Source organism: Mirounga leonina, unplaced genomic scaffold (genome assembly GCF_011800145.1).
Source record: "Mirounga leonina isolate KUSES-001 unplaced genomic scaffold, KU_Mleo_1.0 Mir_114, whole genome shotgun sequence".
Taxonomy (NCBI): domain Eukaryota; kingdom Metazoa; phylum Chordata; class Mammalia; order Carnivora; family Phocidae; genus Mirounga; species Mirounga leonina.
In genome coordinates, this window is record NW_023270265.1 from 2,431,671 (window position 1) to 2,450,864 (window position 19,194).

A 19,194-nucleotide genomic window follows, 5' to 3' on the forward strand; every position below is an offset into this window, starting at 1 on the left:
ATCCTCCCACCCCCCTCCCCTCTAGAACCCTCAGTTTGTTTTTCAGAGTCCATCGTCTCTCATGGTTCGTCTACCCCTCCGATTTCCCCCCCTTCATTCTTCCCCTCCTGCTACCTTCTTCCTCTTCTTCTTTTTTTTTTTTCTTAACATATATTGCATTATTTGTTTCAGAGGTACAGATCTGAGATTCAATAGTCTTGCACAATTCACAGTGCTTACCAGAGCACATACCCTCCCCAGTGTCTTATCACCCAGTCACCCCATCCCTCCCACCCCACCCCCTACTCCAGCAACCCTCAGTTTGTTTCCTGCGATTAAGAATTCCTCGTATCAGTGAGGTCATATGATACATGTCTTTCTCTGTTTGACTTATTTCGCTCAACATAATACCCTCCAGTTCCATCCACGTCGTTGCAAATGGCAAGATCTCATTCATTTTGATGGCTGCATAATATTCCATTGTATATATATACCACATCTTCTTTATCCATTCATCTGTCGATGGACATCTTGGCTCTTTCCACAGTTTGGCTATTGTGGACATTGCTGCTATAAACATCGGGGTGCACGTACCCCTTCGGATCCCTACTTTTGTATCTTTGGGGTAAATACCCAGTAGTGCAATTGCTGGCTCATATGGTACCAGAAACATTTTTAAATCCTAAGTTTAACTAGTTGCACAGCATGTATTTTCTGCCATATTATGTATTATATACCTGTCTTAAATATGTTTCCATGTAATTTTGGTTCATTTGATTTATGGAAAACATCTGCCATAATCATTGGCAAAGCCAGTCCTCATTGTGTATCTAGCCAGCTGAATCAAATTTACTTTTTTGAAATTTCATTTTTTAAAAAGTTCTTACTTTAGTCAGTTGTCTTTTAAACATATTTAAATAATAAGAATTGTTTTTATATTTACTCACATAGTTAACATTTAGTTATTTATAACATTTTGTTGTTAGTTGTCATTTTTTTCCCCCTTTAAATCTAAGTTTCCATCTGGTATAATTTTTCTTCTTCCTGAAGATTTCCTTTAACTTATCCTATAGTTCAGGTTTGCTGCTGCTGAATTCTTTCAGCTCTTACATATCTGAAAAAGTTTTTATTTCACCTCAATTTTTGAAATGCATATTTTTTGGGGTATAGATTTTTGAGGTTGACAGGTTTGTTTTTTTTTCTTTCAGTGCTTCACTGTCTTATGGCTTGCATTGTTTCTAATGAGAAGTCTGTTATTCTTTGTTCCTCTGTATTTAAAGTGTCATTTTTCTCCTGCTACTTTTAATATTTTCTCTTTAATCTTGGTTTTTAAGCAATTTTATTTATGTTCCTTTAAGCAATTTATGATGTGCCTTGTTGTAGTTCTCTTGATATTTTTTGTGCTTGGGGTTTATTGAGCTTTTTGGACCTGGGGCTTTATAGTGTTCATTAAATATAGAAAAATTTTGGCCATCATTTCTTCAAATACTGTTTTCTGTCTCCCTCCTTCCTCTCTTTTGGGGACTCAAATTGCAAATATATCAGGCTGCTTAGAGTTGTACCACAGCTCAGTGATGTTCTGTTCATTTTTTTAAAGTCTTTTCTTCTCCCTTGTTTCATTTTGGATAATTTTAATTGCTATGACTTGAATTTCACTGATCTTTTTTTATGCCATATCTTATCTGCTAGTAATTTATTGAGTGTATTTTTATATCTGAGACACATTTCCAGTTGTTCTGTTTGAGGCTTGTTTTTATATCTTTCATTTATCTATTAATATACTCAAACTTTCCTTTAGCTTTTGAACATATAGAATACAGTAGTAATAATGGTTTTAACATTCTTGTCTATTAATTCTATCATCTGTGTCATTTCTGGGTTGTTTTTGAATTATTGTTTTTTCTTTTCATTGTGGGTGGTGTTTTCATGCCTATTTAATTCCTGGCAGATTTCAGTTGGTGGCCAGTGTTTTGTCTTCCAGTTCTGAAGTTCAGAAGTCCAAGATGGGTTAATTGTGTTTCTTCTGGAGATTCTAGAGAATCTGTTTCTTTGCCTTTTCCAGCTTCTAGAAGCTGCTCAAATTCCTTGGCTTGTAGCCCTGCATCACTCTTACCTCTGCTTCTGTCTTTGTATCTTTTTCTGCTTCTTTTGTTACATCATAGTGAAATAATACCTTCAATGTGCAATAAAATGGCTGTCAACCTAGAAATCTGTACTACTGAAATAGTCTTTGAAGTAGAAGACAAAATAGACATTTTCAAACAAAAGTGGTTACATTTTGTCACCAGCATTCTCTTAGTAGAGGAAATTCTGAAGAATGTAATTCAGACAGAATCAGATGATTCTAGATGTAAGGCCTGAGATATACGAGGGAATGATTATCCAAAATATGGGACACTTTGTTGGTAAATATAAACAAACTTTGACTTATATAGTATAACAATGTAAAATCTAACAAGATTTAAAGGTTTAAAATGAAAGATATAACATTTTATACATGAAAACAATGTAAACAAAACAAAGCTTGAAAACAGTAGCATAAAGGTCGGGAAAGGGATGATTGGGAATTCAGGAAAGGGATGATTGGAAATTAAGTATCCTAAGATCATTTTTTGTTTGGGAAGAAGGTAAAAATATTGACTCATTTTAGATTTTTATGAGACTGATGAACTGCCAACTGTGTTAAGAGGACAGCTTTTATTTTAGATTTTTAACACGCCAGCTATGCATGCTGAAGTATTTAAGGTAACCACAAAAAGCACAGAGTGTATAACCTTTAAAATTGTAAAGGGAATAAGAAAAAGGTAGAAAAAATTAGCAATCTTCTCCCTGCCCCCCCCCAAAAAAGATAGGGAAAAATATGTTAAAGTTACAGGCCATATGGAAAATAAATAATAAGATATGAAAATAATTCTAGGGGCACCTGGGTGGCTCAGTTGGTTAAGTGTCTGACTCTTGATTTCCGCTCAGATCATGATCTCAGGGTGGTGGGATTGAGTGCCGAGTTGGGCTCTGTGCTCGGTGTGGAGCCTGCTTAGGAGTCTCTCTTTCCCTGTCCCTCTGCCCTTCCCTCTCTTTCTCTCTCTCTAAAAAAAAAAAAAAAAAAAAATTCTAAAAAAAAAGGGTGGGTTGCCTGGGTGGCTCAGTTGGTTGGGCGTCTGTCTTCTGCTCAGGTCATGATCCCAGAGTGCTGGGATCAAGCCCCCAAGTTGGGCTCCCTGCTCAGCAGGGAGTCTGCTTCTCCCTCTCCTCCCCTGCTCTCTCTCTCAAATAAATAAACAAAATCTTGGGGGAAAAAAAAAATTCTAAATATACCAGTAATATTAATACATTTAAATGGGCTAAATCATTAAGTTAAAAGTTCCTGAACTGGATTAAAAATATGTAGCTATATGTTATTTAAAAAGATATATCTAAAACACAGTGTGACAGAGAAATTGAAAATAGCCAAAGAAAACTGATTTGCAATATTAATGTCAGACAAATTAGACATTAAGGCAACAAACATTATTGGAGATATAGAGAGGTGTTACATAATGATAAATAGGTTCAGTTATATAATAATTGTAAACTTATATGTACCTAACAAGTTAGCTTTTATATATATATATATATATAACACAAATAGAACTACAAGGAGATATAATCTAATCTGTTGTTATGGTAGGAGATTTCATCACTCAGTAATTGATAGATAAAAGACAATAAATATCAGCAAAGATATAGAAAATTTGAACAGTTTTAATTAACAAGCTTGAGCTAATGGAATATGTAAAATATTTCACGTAAAAATTGGAGCATACTCATTCTTTTCAGGCACACATAGAAAATTTATAAAAATTGATCATGTGTTAAGCCATCAAGCTAGCCTCAACACATTTCAAAATTCAAAGCCTTGTTATCTTACAGGCCACATTCTCTGGCATGATGCAGTTAATGATAAATCAATAGCAAAAAGATAACTAGAAAAGCCCCTTATGTTTTTTTTTAAAGTATATCCAACAATTTATTGTCAGAGATGTCATAATGAAAATTATTGAGAGCTGGATAATAACAAAAATGCTACCTGTCAAAACTCTTGGGGCCCATAAACATTAAAAAATAAAACAAAACAAAACAAACCCACTCCACCCACAACAGTTTCCTTAGTAAGAGGGACATGCAAATTAAATTCACAATAATTTAGCATTTCACAATGACCACATTGACATATTAAAAATTAACAATGCCAAGGTAAGCTTGTGGAGCGATTGTGAACACTGCTGGTCCGCGTATTAAATTGGTGTAATCACTTTGGAAAACTCTTTGGCTTTCCTTGGTAGAGTTGAATATAGCATTTTCTGCAACCCAGTTTTTCCACTACTAGATACACTGTTTTTGTGCACCAAAAGCCAGTATAAGAATGTTCATAGTAGTAGTATTGATATAAACACCAGTAAAAAATGTAATAACCTAGAATACCTCTAATGTCAATCAGAAGTCGAATGGGTAAATTATGGTATATCCATACAGTGGAATATGACACATTAGCTATAGTCCTCAACATGATGGGTCTCAAAATCATAATATTGAACAAAAGAACAGTCACAGAAGCATATATAACAGTACAATTACACTTATTTAAGATTTTAATATGTATAGACAAAACTAAATGATACTTGTCTAGGTATGTATAGATAGATAGGTGCTGAAAGTATACAAAAAATCAGGAGAATAATTAACAAAATTCAGGATAATGATTCGTTCTGGGAAATAAGGAACATTTGGTTAGGGTGGGGCTTCTAAAGTACTTGGTAATGTTTCATTTCTGAAGTATGATTGTTGTATATGTGATATTTGCTTGAGCATAATGGTCATACAGTGTATAATTTTATTTTGCAATTTAAAAAATATAAAAATATTCTTAACTTCATTAATAAATAAATGCAAATTAAAACTATGTTGAGTAAAAAGCACCTGCAAAATAGGGAAAAAATATTTGCAAATTATGTATCTGATAAAGATTTAATACCCAGAGTATATAAATAATTCTGAGAACTCAACAAGAAGACAAACATCCCAATTAAAAAATGAACAAAGGACTTCAATAAACATTTCTCCAAAGAAGATACACAGATAGCCCACAGGCACATGAAAAGATGTTCAACAACATCTTTGGTCAGTAAAGAAATCACATCAGAACCACAATGAGATACCACTTCACACCTGGTAGGATGGCTTTAACCCCCCAAAACCTTAAGAACCAAAAAATAACAAGTGTTGGGAAAGATGTGAAAAAATAGGAACCCTTCTATAAAGCCGGTGGGAATGTAAAGTGGTGCAATTGCTGTGGAAAACAGTTTGGCATTTCCTCAAAAAATTAACATAGACTTCCACTTGTAGGTATATATTCAAGAGAAATGAAAACCTGAATCCACATGGAAATTATGTATGAATGTTAGTAGCAGCATTATTCATAATTGCCAAAAGGTGGAAGCAACCCAGATGTCCATCAATACATGGATGGATAAGCAAATTTTCAAATTTTTGCATATATACATACAATAAAATATTATTCAGGTATGAAAAAGAACAAACTACTGACACATGCTGTAACCTGGATGAACCTTGAAAACATTTATGCTAAGTGAAAGAAGCCAGACACAAAAAGTCACATAGTCACGTGATTCTTTTTATATGATATATCCAGAGTTGGTAAATTCATAGAGACAGAAAGCAAATTAGTGGTCACGAGGGGATGGGGTTTTGAAAGGGGGAGATCGGGAGTGATTGCATGCTATGTTTCAGGGTGCATTTCTGAAGTGATAAAAGTTTTGACCCGAGAGAGGTGGTAGTTGCTCATCATTGTGAATACACTAAATGCCATTGAATTGTATGTACCCTTTAGAGCAACTAATTGTGTGTTATGTGAATTTCACCTTAATTAAAAAACTGTATTGAGATCCAGTTTTGGTCTCTCATATTGGTGAAGATAAACTTAAGTTTGATTATATACCAACTTGTTTAGACTGAGGAAACAGGTACTGCTGTCATCCATTGTGGGGGGAATGTTAATAACCTCTGTGGATGGTAATACAGCAACATTTGTCAAAATTGTAAATGTCTACACCTTTGATTCAGCAATTCCTTTCTGGCCTGTATCCTACAGATATATACGTTATACAATGATATTTTTCAAGGTGATTTTTTTGTAGCAGGCTAATAAATTATGGACTAGTTATGTAGCTGTATTAAAGAATGAGGAGGCTCTTTATGTACTTTTATTAGAATATCTCTAAGTTAAATTAAGTGGAAAAAGCAGAATGCAGAGAGTATGCCTGGTATGATCCTATTTGTATAAAAAAGGTGGAAGCCTGTTTTTGTTTCTTACGCATGAAGTGTCTTATTTTAAAGAATACAGAGGAGTCTCATAACGTTAGTTGCAAGTAGATGGAATATGAATGCCTAGGAGATAGTGGAAAGAAGGTGATTTTTCACTGACTGTCATATATATGAATATACATATCTCTATAAGTTAAAATTAAATTAAAAATTTAATTTAAAATTTAAAAAGGAACAGTAAACAACCAGTCTTTTAAGAGTGATCCAAAGCCACAGCAATGAGGTCTTGCTCTTTACTGATTCATTCATTCATTCATTCATTCATTCATTCATTGTTACATATGATCAGGTTGTCTGTATTATTAAACTGTATTAACATTAAACTATCAATAACTGGTTCAGTTATTAATGCTAGTGACATTTTATTTTTTATTTTTATTTTATTTTACTTATTTGAGAGAGAGAGAATGAGAGAGAGAGAGAGTACATGAGGGGGCGAGGGTCAGAGGGAAAAGCAGACTCCCTGCTGAGCAGGGAGCCCGATGCGGGACTTGATCCTGGGACTCCAGGATCATTACCTGAGCTGAAGGCAGTCAACTGAGCCACCCAGGCGCCCCACTAGTGACATTTTAATTAACAATATAGTTTTATAGGTTTGTTTTCAAACAGTCCAGTGGATTTGTCAAATCCATTTAGCTAGATGAATGGGAAATTTATGCATTACTTCATACTTTTTGTTTCCTCCTAATCCTTTCTGTTATCTGATTATTAAATTTCACTTAACACAGTGCTTTGGCATTTTAGTTCCAGATAATAAATCCGAAACTGTTGTCAAGGATTTCCGTTCTTTGTGTAGTGTCTTTTAATGGCAGTGTGTATAGGGTGAGAAAGAAGAAAACAAAGGAGTTGCCGAGATGTATAGCAACCTAAAGTGAAAGGTCTAAAACATTTTGTCATCATTTTTTGTTGCCAGGAAATAACAAAGAACAAGGGCTTAGTGCAGTGAATGAGGTGAATGAATGAATGAACGGATGGATGGATGGATGAATGGATGTGTAGCCCTTAATTGTAGATTTTAAGAGCTAAAAACTTAAGTCCTATTGTAACTTGGTCTTGGCTGTTTTCCATGTCTGGAAAAAAAATGTGAATATGTCCCTTTACATTCTTTACATTTGTATGTCCTATTCTTCTGCTTGGTTCTGCCAGGGAGTTAACTCCATGTTCCTCCCCACAGGGTTGAGAATGCTTGCACCAAGCTTGTCCAGGCAGCCCAGATGCTTCAGTCAGACCCTTACTCAGTGCCTGCTCGAGATTATCTAATCGATGGGTCAAGGGGCATCCTCTCTGGCACATCAGACCTGCTCCTCACCTTCGATGAGGCTGAGGTAGGCAATCTGAGGCCCATGCAGACCTCTTCCAGACAAAAGTCTTAAAGATAGTCTTGAAGGTAATAATGGAGGATTGGTGATGATTTAGGATGAGAAAATGTTGAATAGCTACCCAGCTGAATTAGCATGTTTTCCACTTATTGTTCACTCACTCGACTAAAAACTGAAATGCATTTTCAGGTTCGTAAAATTATTAGAGTTTGCAAAGGAATTTTGGAATATCTTACAGTGGCAGAGGTGGTGGAAACTATGGAAGATTTGGTCACCTACACAAAGAATCTTGGACCAGGTTAGTCATGTCCAGTTTTTATAATAAAATATTTTTATGGATTGTCCATGTCTGATCGAGGTGGAAGGAGGACTCCCCCCTGCTTTTTGCAGAAGATAAGTAATGATGCATTGGGCTTTGAGGTGTATCTTCTCTGTTGATGGAGCTGACACTGTGTTTCTACTGAGGAGATATCATTGTCTCTGAAAGCTGAATTTGCTTTCTACAAATCCTGGCCCTGCCTAATGAGTTAAACTAGGCATTGCAAATGTTGCTGGAGAATGTAGGAAATACTTTTCTATTAGTGTAATGCTTAAGGCCACCCTGAATTCTGACCTCTCCATTCCACATTATACAGCATTCCTTCGCTGTCTGCCAGCTAGCCTGTAGCTCTTTAATGACCTCTTAGCGCGTTAATTAGCCCGCCTACTATTATGGATTCATGCCCTAGCCCGAGGCTGCATAATATAATCAGACCTAGAAGGAGAGAAGAACTACTGTGACTAAATCTCATTTTGAAATGATTGTTTAGTCACCCGAGAATTGAATATTCAAAATACATGAACAGATACCAGCTTTTTCTGTTAGAGCCATGTAACATGAACTGGAGGGTTCTTAAAGTATGATTGAGACCAAACATCAGATGTTTAACTTGTCAGTATTAAAGATCGCATACCACCTCATAAAAGTCTTTTGTATTAGGTAAAATGATTCTTAACAGTGTTTTCATGAGGTTCCGATACAGTCATTCTGTAAACTTACGGCATTTAAGAATTTCTCTGAGCCATCATTGAAGATCAGCAGGAAATGCCTTTAGAGCAGTGTTCTTTAAACTTTCCCATAGCATTGGGAAAAGAAGTTTATTTCTTCAAATAAAATCTTAGGCAGAATCTCAACATATAAAAGACAAAAGTGGAGCTACTCTGAATGGAGCAGGGACAACCCCTCCTTTTCCATCTCCCTTTGGTACCCCTTGATGATCTGTGAAACCTTAAGAAATCCTATGAGCAGTTTGAAAATCAAAGCTTTAGAGAATCACATAGCACCTTTGAATAATAACCAAAGTAAACAAAAAGGGCTAGCAGGCCGATTCCAAAACACCAGATGCTTTTGATTGCTGTTCTAACTATAATTATTTTTATAATATTTTTGTTTGTTTCTAATTATAAAAATAGTACATGCTTATTTTGGACAATTGGAAAGAACAGAAAAATAGAAAGATGAAAACAAAACACATTGTTGTAATTCTTAAGATTTTCTTCAGCCACTGGCTTCTCAGTACTAGGCTCACATGAGATGCTTACGTAGGCGCAGTGGCCAGATACGTGACACGAACCCGGTATGCATGGTAATAACCAGGAAAAATATTTTTATTTATTTTTTACAAATATATATTTGTTTTTTCAGTATGTTTTTGTATTTGTGAATGTATTTATGTCAAATGTGTGAAAATGATGTCATGTTTAGGATTTACATTTAATAAATTACTTTCAATTGAAATGAATGAAGTTGCATTAAGTTCGACCTGTCCAGAAGATTCTACATCATAAATGCTACAGTTCAGTGATAGTTCTCTGGGCAATCAGTTTGGATTTTCATAGTTGTTCATAATGGATTTAGGCTCAGAATGCCAGAGTCTGGAACGTTTCACTCTTAACCCTGCACAATTTATTCCTTGTGCCCCAGGAATGACAAAGATGGCCAAGATGATTGATGAAAGGCAGCAGGAACTGACTCACCAGGAGCACCGAGTGATGTTGGTGAACTCCATGAACACCGTGAAAGAATTGCTGCCAGTTCTCATTTCAGGTATTTTCTGCCTGTATCTGGTCTTACAGGAAAAAAAAAGAAAAGAAAAGAAAAAAAGTCAACGTATTCTAAACTCTGATGTTAATTTTCTTTTACTGCTTAGTTGCATGTCCTTCAGGCTGGGTAAAAACGAGGCCTGATAGATTGGGTGCTACCTGATGGCTGCAGTTGATTGGCTCAGAACCAGTATTCATCTTCCGAAGTGCTCTCCTGCTCCTGTTCTTTGTTTGAAGTTGCCCTTCTTGTTGCCTCACTCTGTTCTGAAGTTCTAGTAGGCCCCTTTGCTGGGAGGTGGGATATCTAGAAACTTTAGTCTTGGACATAGAAAAATTTTTTTTAAAGATTTTATTTATTTATTTGACAGAGAGAGCGTAAGCAGGGGGAGTGGGAGAGGGAGAAGCAGGCCCCTCACTGAGCAGGGAGCCCGATGCGGGGCTCGATCCCAGGACCCTGGGATCATGACCTGAGCCGAAGGCAGATGCTCAACTGACCGAGCCACCCGGGCGGCCCTTGGACATAGGAATTTTTACACTTTTATTTGTGTTATGAAAAGAAATTAGGAGCTGGCATGGATATTATAGAGCATTGTAGGATAAAGAAGTGAACCCAAAGCCCTTTTCAGTGTTATGCTAACACCGTTTTTCCTAAAAGAAATTTAACTGTTCTCTACATTACAGAGTTGGTGGTCTATACCACATGGGACCCCTTCCCCACTGGGTAGAGCCTGGTGGCTGTTGTCTCAGCTAGCAAAAGGGATCTGTACTCACTGGGTCTCTAGTATGTACCAGACACCTCATGGTTTACATAAGTTATCTTAATCAAGTTAAGGGTTAATTAGTTTAACTATCAGAGGGCAGCTCTATTTTCAGAATCTTACGAGGCATGTCACTGTCACCCCCAGCTCCTACATCCCTGCTTTGTCATTTCAGATAGTAGCTAGAAAAGGAGAGGTGAGGGTAAGAGCTCAGAAAGCCTGTAACTTATATGGACTAGAAAACAAAAACATTTGTAAGTAGAGTCTTAAAATCCCCGTGGGAAATATGTTTTTGAGGCCAGTTGTTCCATGAGATAGAAGGGTTTTGGGAGTAAGATTTCTTTCTCATCTGGGTAACTCAATAAAGTGTTGATCAGGGCGCCTGGGTGGCTCGGTTGGTTGGGCGACTGCCTTCGGCTCGGGTCATGATCCCGGGGTCCTGGGATCGAGTCCCACGTCGGGCTCCCGGCTCGGCGGGGAGCCTGCTTCTCCCTCTGACCCTCTCCTCTCTCGTGCTGTTTCTCTCTCGCTCGCTCTCTAATAAATAAATAAATAAATAAATAAATAAAATCTTAAAAAAAAAAAAAAAGTGTTGATCAGTCTTTGTTTTAACAATTTCAGTTATTTCCTGAGAAGATATTCTCTTTCTCCTGTCCTTCAAATTATTATTGTTTTCTTCTTTACTCTTGGGGGTTAAAAATTTCCTGCTACATGATGAGAGAAATTCTGGAAGAGAAACTTGACACTTTGGGATCTTCCATTAGGATTGGGTGCAGCAGGATACACCAGTTAGAGTTTTACTGTTTTCATCTTGTCCTGTTCGGTGTGTGTTAGATGGGGCCAGTGTCAGGGCTGGGATGATAAGTGATTTAGAAAGATACTGGATATTTTGTGATTGTAGCTCCTCAGGATGCACATGTTAAATTAGCTCCTTGATCATGTTTTAATGATGTCTTGTACCTTAAAGTTGCTGCTATTAGAACTTTATTGGCGCACTTGCAGTGTTTTTTTGTTTTGTTTTTAATATATTCTTTTTTGTTGTTGTTAAGGTTTTATTTTTTTAGGTAATTTCTACACCCAATGTGGAGCTCGAACCTACAACCCCGAGATCCAGAGTCACATGCTCTACCGACTGAGCCAGCCTAGTATATTCTTTTTAAGACCTTAGAAACTCAGAACATGTACTCGAAGTGTGGAACATCTTGTGTGAATGTTCTTATACAGCAAGATTAAATTCCAAGCTTAGTTTCTGATCGTTTGTTTATTTTTACAGCTATGAAGATTTTTGTAACAACTAAAAATTCAAAAAACCAAGGAATAGAAGAAGCTTTGAAAAACCGCAATTTTACTGTAGAGAAGATGAGTGCTGAAATTAATGAGATCATTCGTGTATTACAACTCACTTCTTGGGATGAAGATGCCTGGGCCAGCAAGGTAAGTGTTATTGGAGGGGAAATAAGCTAACTCCTGAATTCTCCCCTCACACTTTATCTTGTAATTGTGGGTAGCGTAAGACCCCTCAGATATTATGAAATAATTTTTACTTCACTTTTCATGGGTTTCATGGGTTACTTGCTGCTTTTGCAAACTTCCTTTGCCCCAGGCTAGAACAAATAAATAGGTTTGTGGGGTTGAAGGCTGAGATGTGTAGCTTTTTCTTCAAGCTGGACACTCATTGGGTCTGGTGGAGGAATTCTTGTATGGTGTATACTCCCCTGGGTGGGAACCCTGCCTTTTTATGTGGATGGTTGTTGCTAGGTGACTGAGTAAGATACAGAACATGACTGTGACCGAATTTTATGGAAACTTTTCCTTAACCAACCTCTGACCTAAGAAATCTACAGAGGAAACTCCTGGCATTTCTAGGTGTGTCCATTTGTCATACCATTTTCCTTAAGGAAAGCTTAATTAAAATATTAGTTTTCACATTCGTCAGTGAGTTTTGAGGGGTCCCCTCACCCTTTATCTAGAATTTCCTCCCGGCCTCCAAAAGGGTTGGTGGATTCCTTCCAGAGCCTTGCAGCCGTGGTCTTATATTACTGCTGCTCTGGTCTACTTCTCTCTGTCTAGTGACTAGGAGAACAGAGGCACTTGGGTTTACACTCTCCTCGTAGGAGCCCAAGATACGAGCAGTGGGGGAAACACACTGTCTGCAGGATCCAGCTTCCCCACGTGGGACCCAAATGATATTTCTAGGGCCCCCCAGCAGGCTGATAGCAAAGAGGGGATTTGTAGTGTGACTTCCATTGGGTACCCAGTAGGGCTGTATTTGTTCTCCAGGACACCAGGAAGGTAAGGTCAAAGCTGGGGTCTGAAAATCACATTGCCCAGAAAGTGAATCTAAATACGCAGAAGGAAATCAGCTTCTCTTAACTCTGGATTTGTTCACAGAGGCACAAAGTTCTTGAACGAGTTTTAAGACTGTGTTTTAAATCTAGATGGTGGAATCATTTTAAGTCTTTGGTATTTTACTTAATTTTGCCTTTGCATATTTGACAACTTTCACTTCCCTGTTATGACTTCTTTATGCATCTTTTTTTTGTTCTCTTGTTTGTTTTATTCTTTTTCTCACATTTAGAAGGTAAGCTTTCTCTTGCCCTCTCGTCTCTTTTTTGCTTCAAGAGAGAAAAAAGCATGTCTGTGAGGTTTTCCTGTGCTGTGTGCTGTGCCTTTTTCCGTGTGTCTGTGTGTAACACTGTGCTCGAATATGCGTCAGGATGTCATTTCATCTAGGACTCGGGGCTGTGCCAGGCAGACTGACTCTGGCTCATATTGAGCGATTTCTTTGGGGAAAGCAGAAGAAAAGACATTACAAGGGGATATCAGGCTTTCTATATTTGGTGGGTGCTTTCATCTTTTTAAACAGGCTCCCGAGAACCGTTTTGGCCTGGTCATTCCCACCGACTTCATTTGAGCGGCAAGTTTCTCTCAGCTGGGTGACCTCCAGGTGACCTGTGTGGACCCTGCTCTTGGGGAATGAAACTCCCAGCCGATGTCACCTCTCTATTTGCATTTCCTCCCAGTCTCCTTTGCAGGCTCTAGAATTTTGCTTTTGGAGATGTGTCATTGAGGTTTTCAACCCATTGTGAAAATGAATAGGCTCAGGAGTTTAGATGGGGCACCTGTCCTTCACAATGATCCTAGCCTTCAAAATCAAAAGGGAAAACGTTAAGTGTATCTAAAGTTTCTCCTAACTTCAGTCCGTGGTTCACTGCATGTTCTGCTAAGCTGTGAATCAGCCATGGTTCTCCATGACCTCACCTTTCCCTAACCTAATCTCTTCCCTTATTCTCTCTCCTTTGCTTCTAGCAGATGAGAAATAGCAAAAAAGCGGAGCAGGCCTTACAACCTCAATGTTTTTCTATGTTTGGAGGGGAAAAGTTAGTAAATAGGGGTTGCTGAGCTTTATTTTGTGCCAGTGCCATTGAGAGATGCTGTATACATTCTTATAGCTGTCTCAGTTTTATGCTGATCTGGAAGGAACTAGACTGTAATGGGTGCTGCAAAACTTAAATGTCAGAATGAAAGAAAGTAAATAAAATTAGTTCAGCCAAAAGAAACTCAAGTACATAATGACATCAGAACAAACAAGAAATGTTTATTTTTAAATCTCATTTTGCTTTTGTTTTACATTTACCTGGTTCAGAAATCAAAATGCTATAAAAAGATATACATGACAGAGCTTACTTCCCACCCATCCACTCTACTTCCCCCCACCCCTTAAGTGTGACTGTTTTTATTAGTTGCAAGAATAATTAGAAAAAAATTTTTACCTTGGAAATGGAAACTGGTAACTAGAATTTTGGTTATTTTTCAGTTTAGTAGCATTACGCTCTTTCACTGCTCGACTGTAAGCAGTGGATTAATCAGACCTTGAGTCTGTCTGTGGCCTGGGTCCCCATTCTATTTAACACATGCTATCTTTTTCCTCCTCTTGACCCTACCAGTTAAGAATTAACTTTGTCTTACCATACTTGTTTCATGCTTCCCCATTGGTGCAGTTTTCTCCTGGAAAGTGATGGTTCCTCTAGAAAAGTGGGGGAAGAAAGTAAGTGGAAACAATTTTTGGTAAAAAGCGCGTTTTGCCGAATAAGTTAAGTTTTTAAAGAGGCAATGCAGGAGCTGATTATTTTACCTTTTATACCTACATTCAAATTACAGATTTACACATTTAAAAGTACTTTGAGTGTAAATGCCTCATTTTATTTTGAAAATAACAATTTCCCCCTCCTGAAATCAGTAGTCATTGTATGGTGATCATTAAAAATTAATTTAGGGTACATTATGAAACAAATTTGTGAATTAAACACAATTCTAATTCCGCCCTTTGTAAATTTAGCAGTCTATACTTAATCTCTCTCTCTCTTTTTTTGTATTTATATTAGTTGTTTCTTGATGCATGCTGAGATTTAAGAGGAAGTGAGAAAAATTTTAAGCTAAGAATTTTTTGAACACTCCGTAGGTGCTCGTACAACTTGTACCTGGAGGCATTACATGCTGTTACTCAGAATTAGTTCTCGTGGTGGTTTCCTGCCACTGTGGGCCTAGGCTGGTGGTGGGCTAAATGTAATGCCTGACTCAGATGTCTTGCACAGAAGATTTCTGTACCCTACCAAAGAAGGAAATATTGGTTAGAACACATCAGCCTATAATACTTGCTCTTAACTACAGACAGCTGAGGTTTGTGTTAATTTTATTTCATTTTTGAAAAAGTAAGTATGTGAGGTTTTTTCTTTATTATTAGAATGTCTACTATGAAAATGAAACGTGATTTAAGATTGAATCAGTTAATTAAAATGATTCTCCTTTAGGTGTTTTATTTTTATAACTGGAATATAGTTGACGTACAGTGTTATATTAGTTTCAGGTGTACACATAGTGATTTGACACTCTGTGAGCTTCTTAATGAGTCTTAGAGTGTTTTATTTTAGCAGCTAATACAGTAAAGGACTTATCTCTTGGACTTTGAGATAAATAGTTAATTCAGGCATTTATGATATTTTAGCCCCTCCCCTCAAATTGGAGAAAAGCCCAAAATGTTAAAACAATTGACATTTCCCTTCTGATCCAAGTGATCTTTCAGTTGGTACATCTGATTGTCTGCACATAGGTGGCATTGAATTTTAGAGCTGGGAAGGTTTTCTTAAAGATGAGGAACTGAAGACCGGGAGGGTAACCTACCTGAAGTCTCAGGGGTAGACAACTTTCTTTTGTCACTTCAGTGTAGTTTGTAAGATTTTGTTCTACTGCCCAGTTTATTCTTTCCAGAAACATCTTTGTTTTAAACACTGATGAAGGGGTGGAAATGCCATCAGGAATGGAACAGAGTTTGGAGTGTGGGGAGGGGAGGTGTCCGTGGGAAAAGGGAGAGTAGGTTGGGCAGCAAACAAGAGGGAGTCCTTAGTCCCTTATTGAAAATTTTCTAGAAGCTGGCATTGTAGGACCTCACTTTTTCTTCTGAAGTTCCCTCTGATTATCTCTAGGAGGAACTCCGTGGTTCTCAGTACTATTCAGTGTTCTTTAGATCTAATTCTATATTACGTTTCAGAAGTGTTTCAGTTCCTGGGAGAGCATGTAAAAGGAGTTCTTTTTTTTTTTTTTTTAAAGATTTTATTTATTTATTTGACAGAGAGACAGCGAAAGAGGGAACACAAGCAGGGGGAGTGGGAGAGGGAGAAGCAGGCCTCCCATGGAGCAGGGAGCCCGATGTAGGGCGATGTAGGGCTCGATCCCAGGACCCTGGGATCATGGCCTGAGCTGAAGGCAGGCGCTTAACGACTGAGCCACCCAGGCGCCCCTAAAAGGGAGTTCTTTTAAGGTTGTCCTTCCACCTTTTGGTGTGCGTGGGACAGAGCCAAACCGGTGTGGTTTTTCATTTAAAACCTGAACTCCTCTAAGAGTTTTACTGTAAAAGGGACCTTGGGGGAGGTGACCAGATCCCTACCAGCTGTCCCCAAAGCTTCAGGCCTAGATCTGGTCTTTTTTTTACATTCAATCTTAAGAACAACAACAACAACAAGAACAACAAAAACCCAGAGAAGAGATTGATGGAGACTTTTCTCTTTCCCAAATTTGAGATTTTACAGAGAAAATACTCAAATGAAGATGTTTTTTTCTCTTGTATTTCATACCCAGATTGTACTCTGGGCACTTAGGCCTGACGTGGTTTAACTGAAAGCTTTGTGATACATGGTATGGATGACCATGGGGTTATGGTTATTTTCACTCTATAAATATATCTCAAAATTGACTTCTAGTCTTAGTTGTTCAGTGAATTGGTTTGTAGCATATCCAGTATTAATATACTTCTTATGTTGCTTATGACAGTTCTGTCAATTCCATAATAAATACTGCCCTTCAAAAGAAGTATATATGAGATTCTTAGAAGACCAAAATATCTGTTCCCATGGACATTTTTTATTTTAATAGGTATGACATTAAAGTGTAATGTGTTTAAATGAGTATTCAAAACTTGTTCTGTTCCAGAAAGAATCTAAGGTGGTCCTTTCAGTTATTGTTTTGAATCATCAAAATTGTCTAAAATTCATGCTATTAAAAACTTTGGTAACTAAAATTCCCAGTTTAAAAAATGCAGCTTCATTTCAGTTTTGCTGTGGGTCATTTTTAGGGGAAAATGAGCACCTCTTAATTTTAACTTATTGAGGTCACATCATTTCCCATTCAGGAGTAAATTACTCACTTCCTAAGAATTAGATTCTTTCCTTGAAGTGTGGTGGTCATTCATGCTTTATTAGGGAGAAAAAAAAGCATGATTTTTGAGGATACTGAATAGAGCAAAGCTACTTTTTTCATTATGTTTCAGTCATTTTGGGGCAATGAAGAATAAAATAAGTCATTTTGGGTAGTGAAGATTAGGATTTTGATTTCTAGAGCTTATTTTCTGGTCAGTATTAACCAAAGCCAAAATCAAAAAGGCAAAGGCTTGCTGACTATTACAAAGGGTTAGAAGAATCTTCAGCAACTCTTCTTGGTAAAAGAAAAAATTCACGAATTTCATTTAATATAAAATAGGTTTGGTGTCAGCAAACCTGAGATCAGTTGGGTTTGTAGGACTGAGTCCTTGTTTCTTAATTTGTAAAATTAAATTATATTTAAATTTGAGGTTCAATGAAGTAATGAGGGGAAACAATACCTAAAACAGAACCTAACACGGAAGAAATCCTCAATTAAAGTTAGTTTCCAAACTAGTAGCCTTGTCTCTTTTTGATTTTTTTTTTTTTTTAAGTAGGCTCCACATCCAGCGTGGGGCTCGAACTCATGACCCCATGATCAAGAGTTGCATGCTCTACTGACTGAGCCAGCCAGGCACCCCCAAATAGTAGCCTTTAATTCTAGAATAGACAAAGTATTTGATCTTTGTTCCCCTTGAATTTAGATTTTTGAAATGAAATCAATCTCCAGTTTTTTTCACTCTAAAAAATAATGTATTAGAGAAATGGTTAACAGATTTTAAATTATTTTTACGTGGATATAATTTCTCTTTAGAGTATGCACATACTTCCCTAATAAGAGATTGTGAAGTTTTTTTTTTTCCTGTACCTAGACAAAGTCCTGTAACTTGTGTTGGACCCTGAGGGCTATCTAGTTCTCTGAGGTTGGGATTTGCCTGAGCTTCTTTAAACAGGTATTGATTTGGGCCTTGCTAACCTGGCATCAAGTGAAAGCTGACTTTTAAAGTCAGGGTTTGCTGTGCACATTAATGTAGGACAGGATGGAGGAGGAGTAGATATTTAAGCCATTTGAGAGTGAAAGCACTTAAAAAATGCCATTTGTCTACTTGCACTGATTACAAATGGATTTCAAAATAGATAGTCTCTGCCTTCTATTGAGAGATAGCCTCCATAATTCCATATAACTTGATAATAAAAAATATTTTGTTTACATTTTTTTCAGTAATTTAGTTCATTTCTCTTTAGTTGCTGTGACTGAGAATTTTGCTATTTAGAGCCTTGGATAGCCAAGGTTAAAGTAATCTGTATCTGTTTAGATCGGGAAGGCGGAAATCCTAAAGCTGAGAGTTTGCATAGGTACGTGGGAAAAGCTGTGGTCAGGCTGCTGACCTTAAGCCTCTGAGTGCTGCCCGCACTTATTTTGTCCTAGTGCTGGGTCTTGTTTAGATTAGAAGTGGGGATGCTCCTCGTGCCCCCGTGTGGAAGAGTAGTGATAAAACACCTTTAAGAACCCCAGTTTTGCAGGACTGGAAAGTGAAAAAAAGTTAGGGATTCAGGGCATTGCCTAGAATTTCAGAGGTTAACTCTGCGCTTCCATGCACGGAACTCTGTAAGAGCCAGTTCCTTAGAGCAGAAGGGAGTTCAGCTGTCTTTTTGTTTTGTTTTGTTTTATTTTATTTTGTTTTATTTTATTTTATTTTATATTTTAGAGAGAGACAGAAAGAGAGTGTGAGGGGGTGGAGGGGCAGAGCGAGAGGGGGAGAAAGAATCCCAAGCAGACTCGGTGTTGAGCGTGGAGCTCAACTTGGGGCTTGATCCCAGGACCCTGTGATCAAGACCTGAGCTGAAATCAAGAGACAGACACTTAACTGACTAAGCCACCCACTCATTGGTCTTTTAAGGTGTTTACATAGAGATTTACGAGATAGCCTGTCAGTGGTGAGGGTGAACACATGAGTATTATATTGTTCTCTACATTTTTCT

At 37.4% G+C, this 19,194-nt stretch overlaps 1 protein-coding gene across 2 annotated transcripts in view; it reads left to right on the plus strand.

Moving 5' to 3' along the window:
- VCL (vinculin) overlaps window positions 1-19,194 on the plus strand; it is a 112,527-nt gene that overhangs the window by 56,781 nt on the left and 36,552 nt on the right. For both annotated transcript variants that reach the window (XM_035022204.1, XM_035022214.1), the window contains exons 3-6: window positions 7,535-7,685; window positions 7,869-7,977; window positions 9,643-9,765; window positions 11,793-11,953. In XM_035022204.1, coding sequence (XP_034878095.1) covers window positions 7,535-7,685; window positions 7,869-7,977; window positions 9,643-9,765; window positions 11,793-11,953 — 544 coding nt within the window. The remainder of the gene's footprint in view (window positions 1-7,534; window positions 7,686-7,868; window positions 7,978-9,642; window positions 9,766-11,792; window positions 11,954-19,194) is intronic.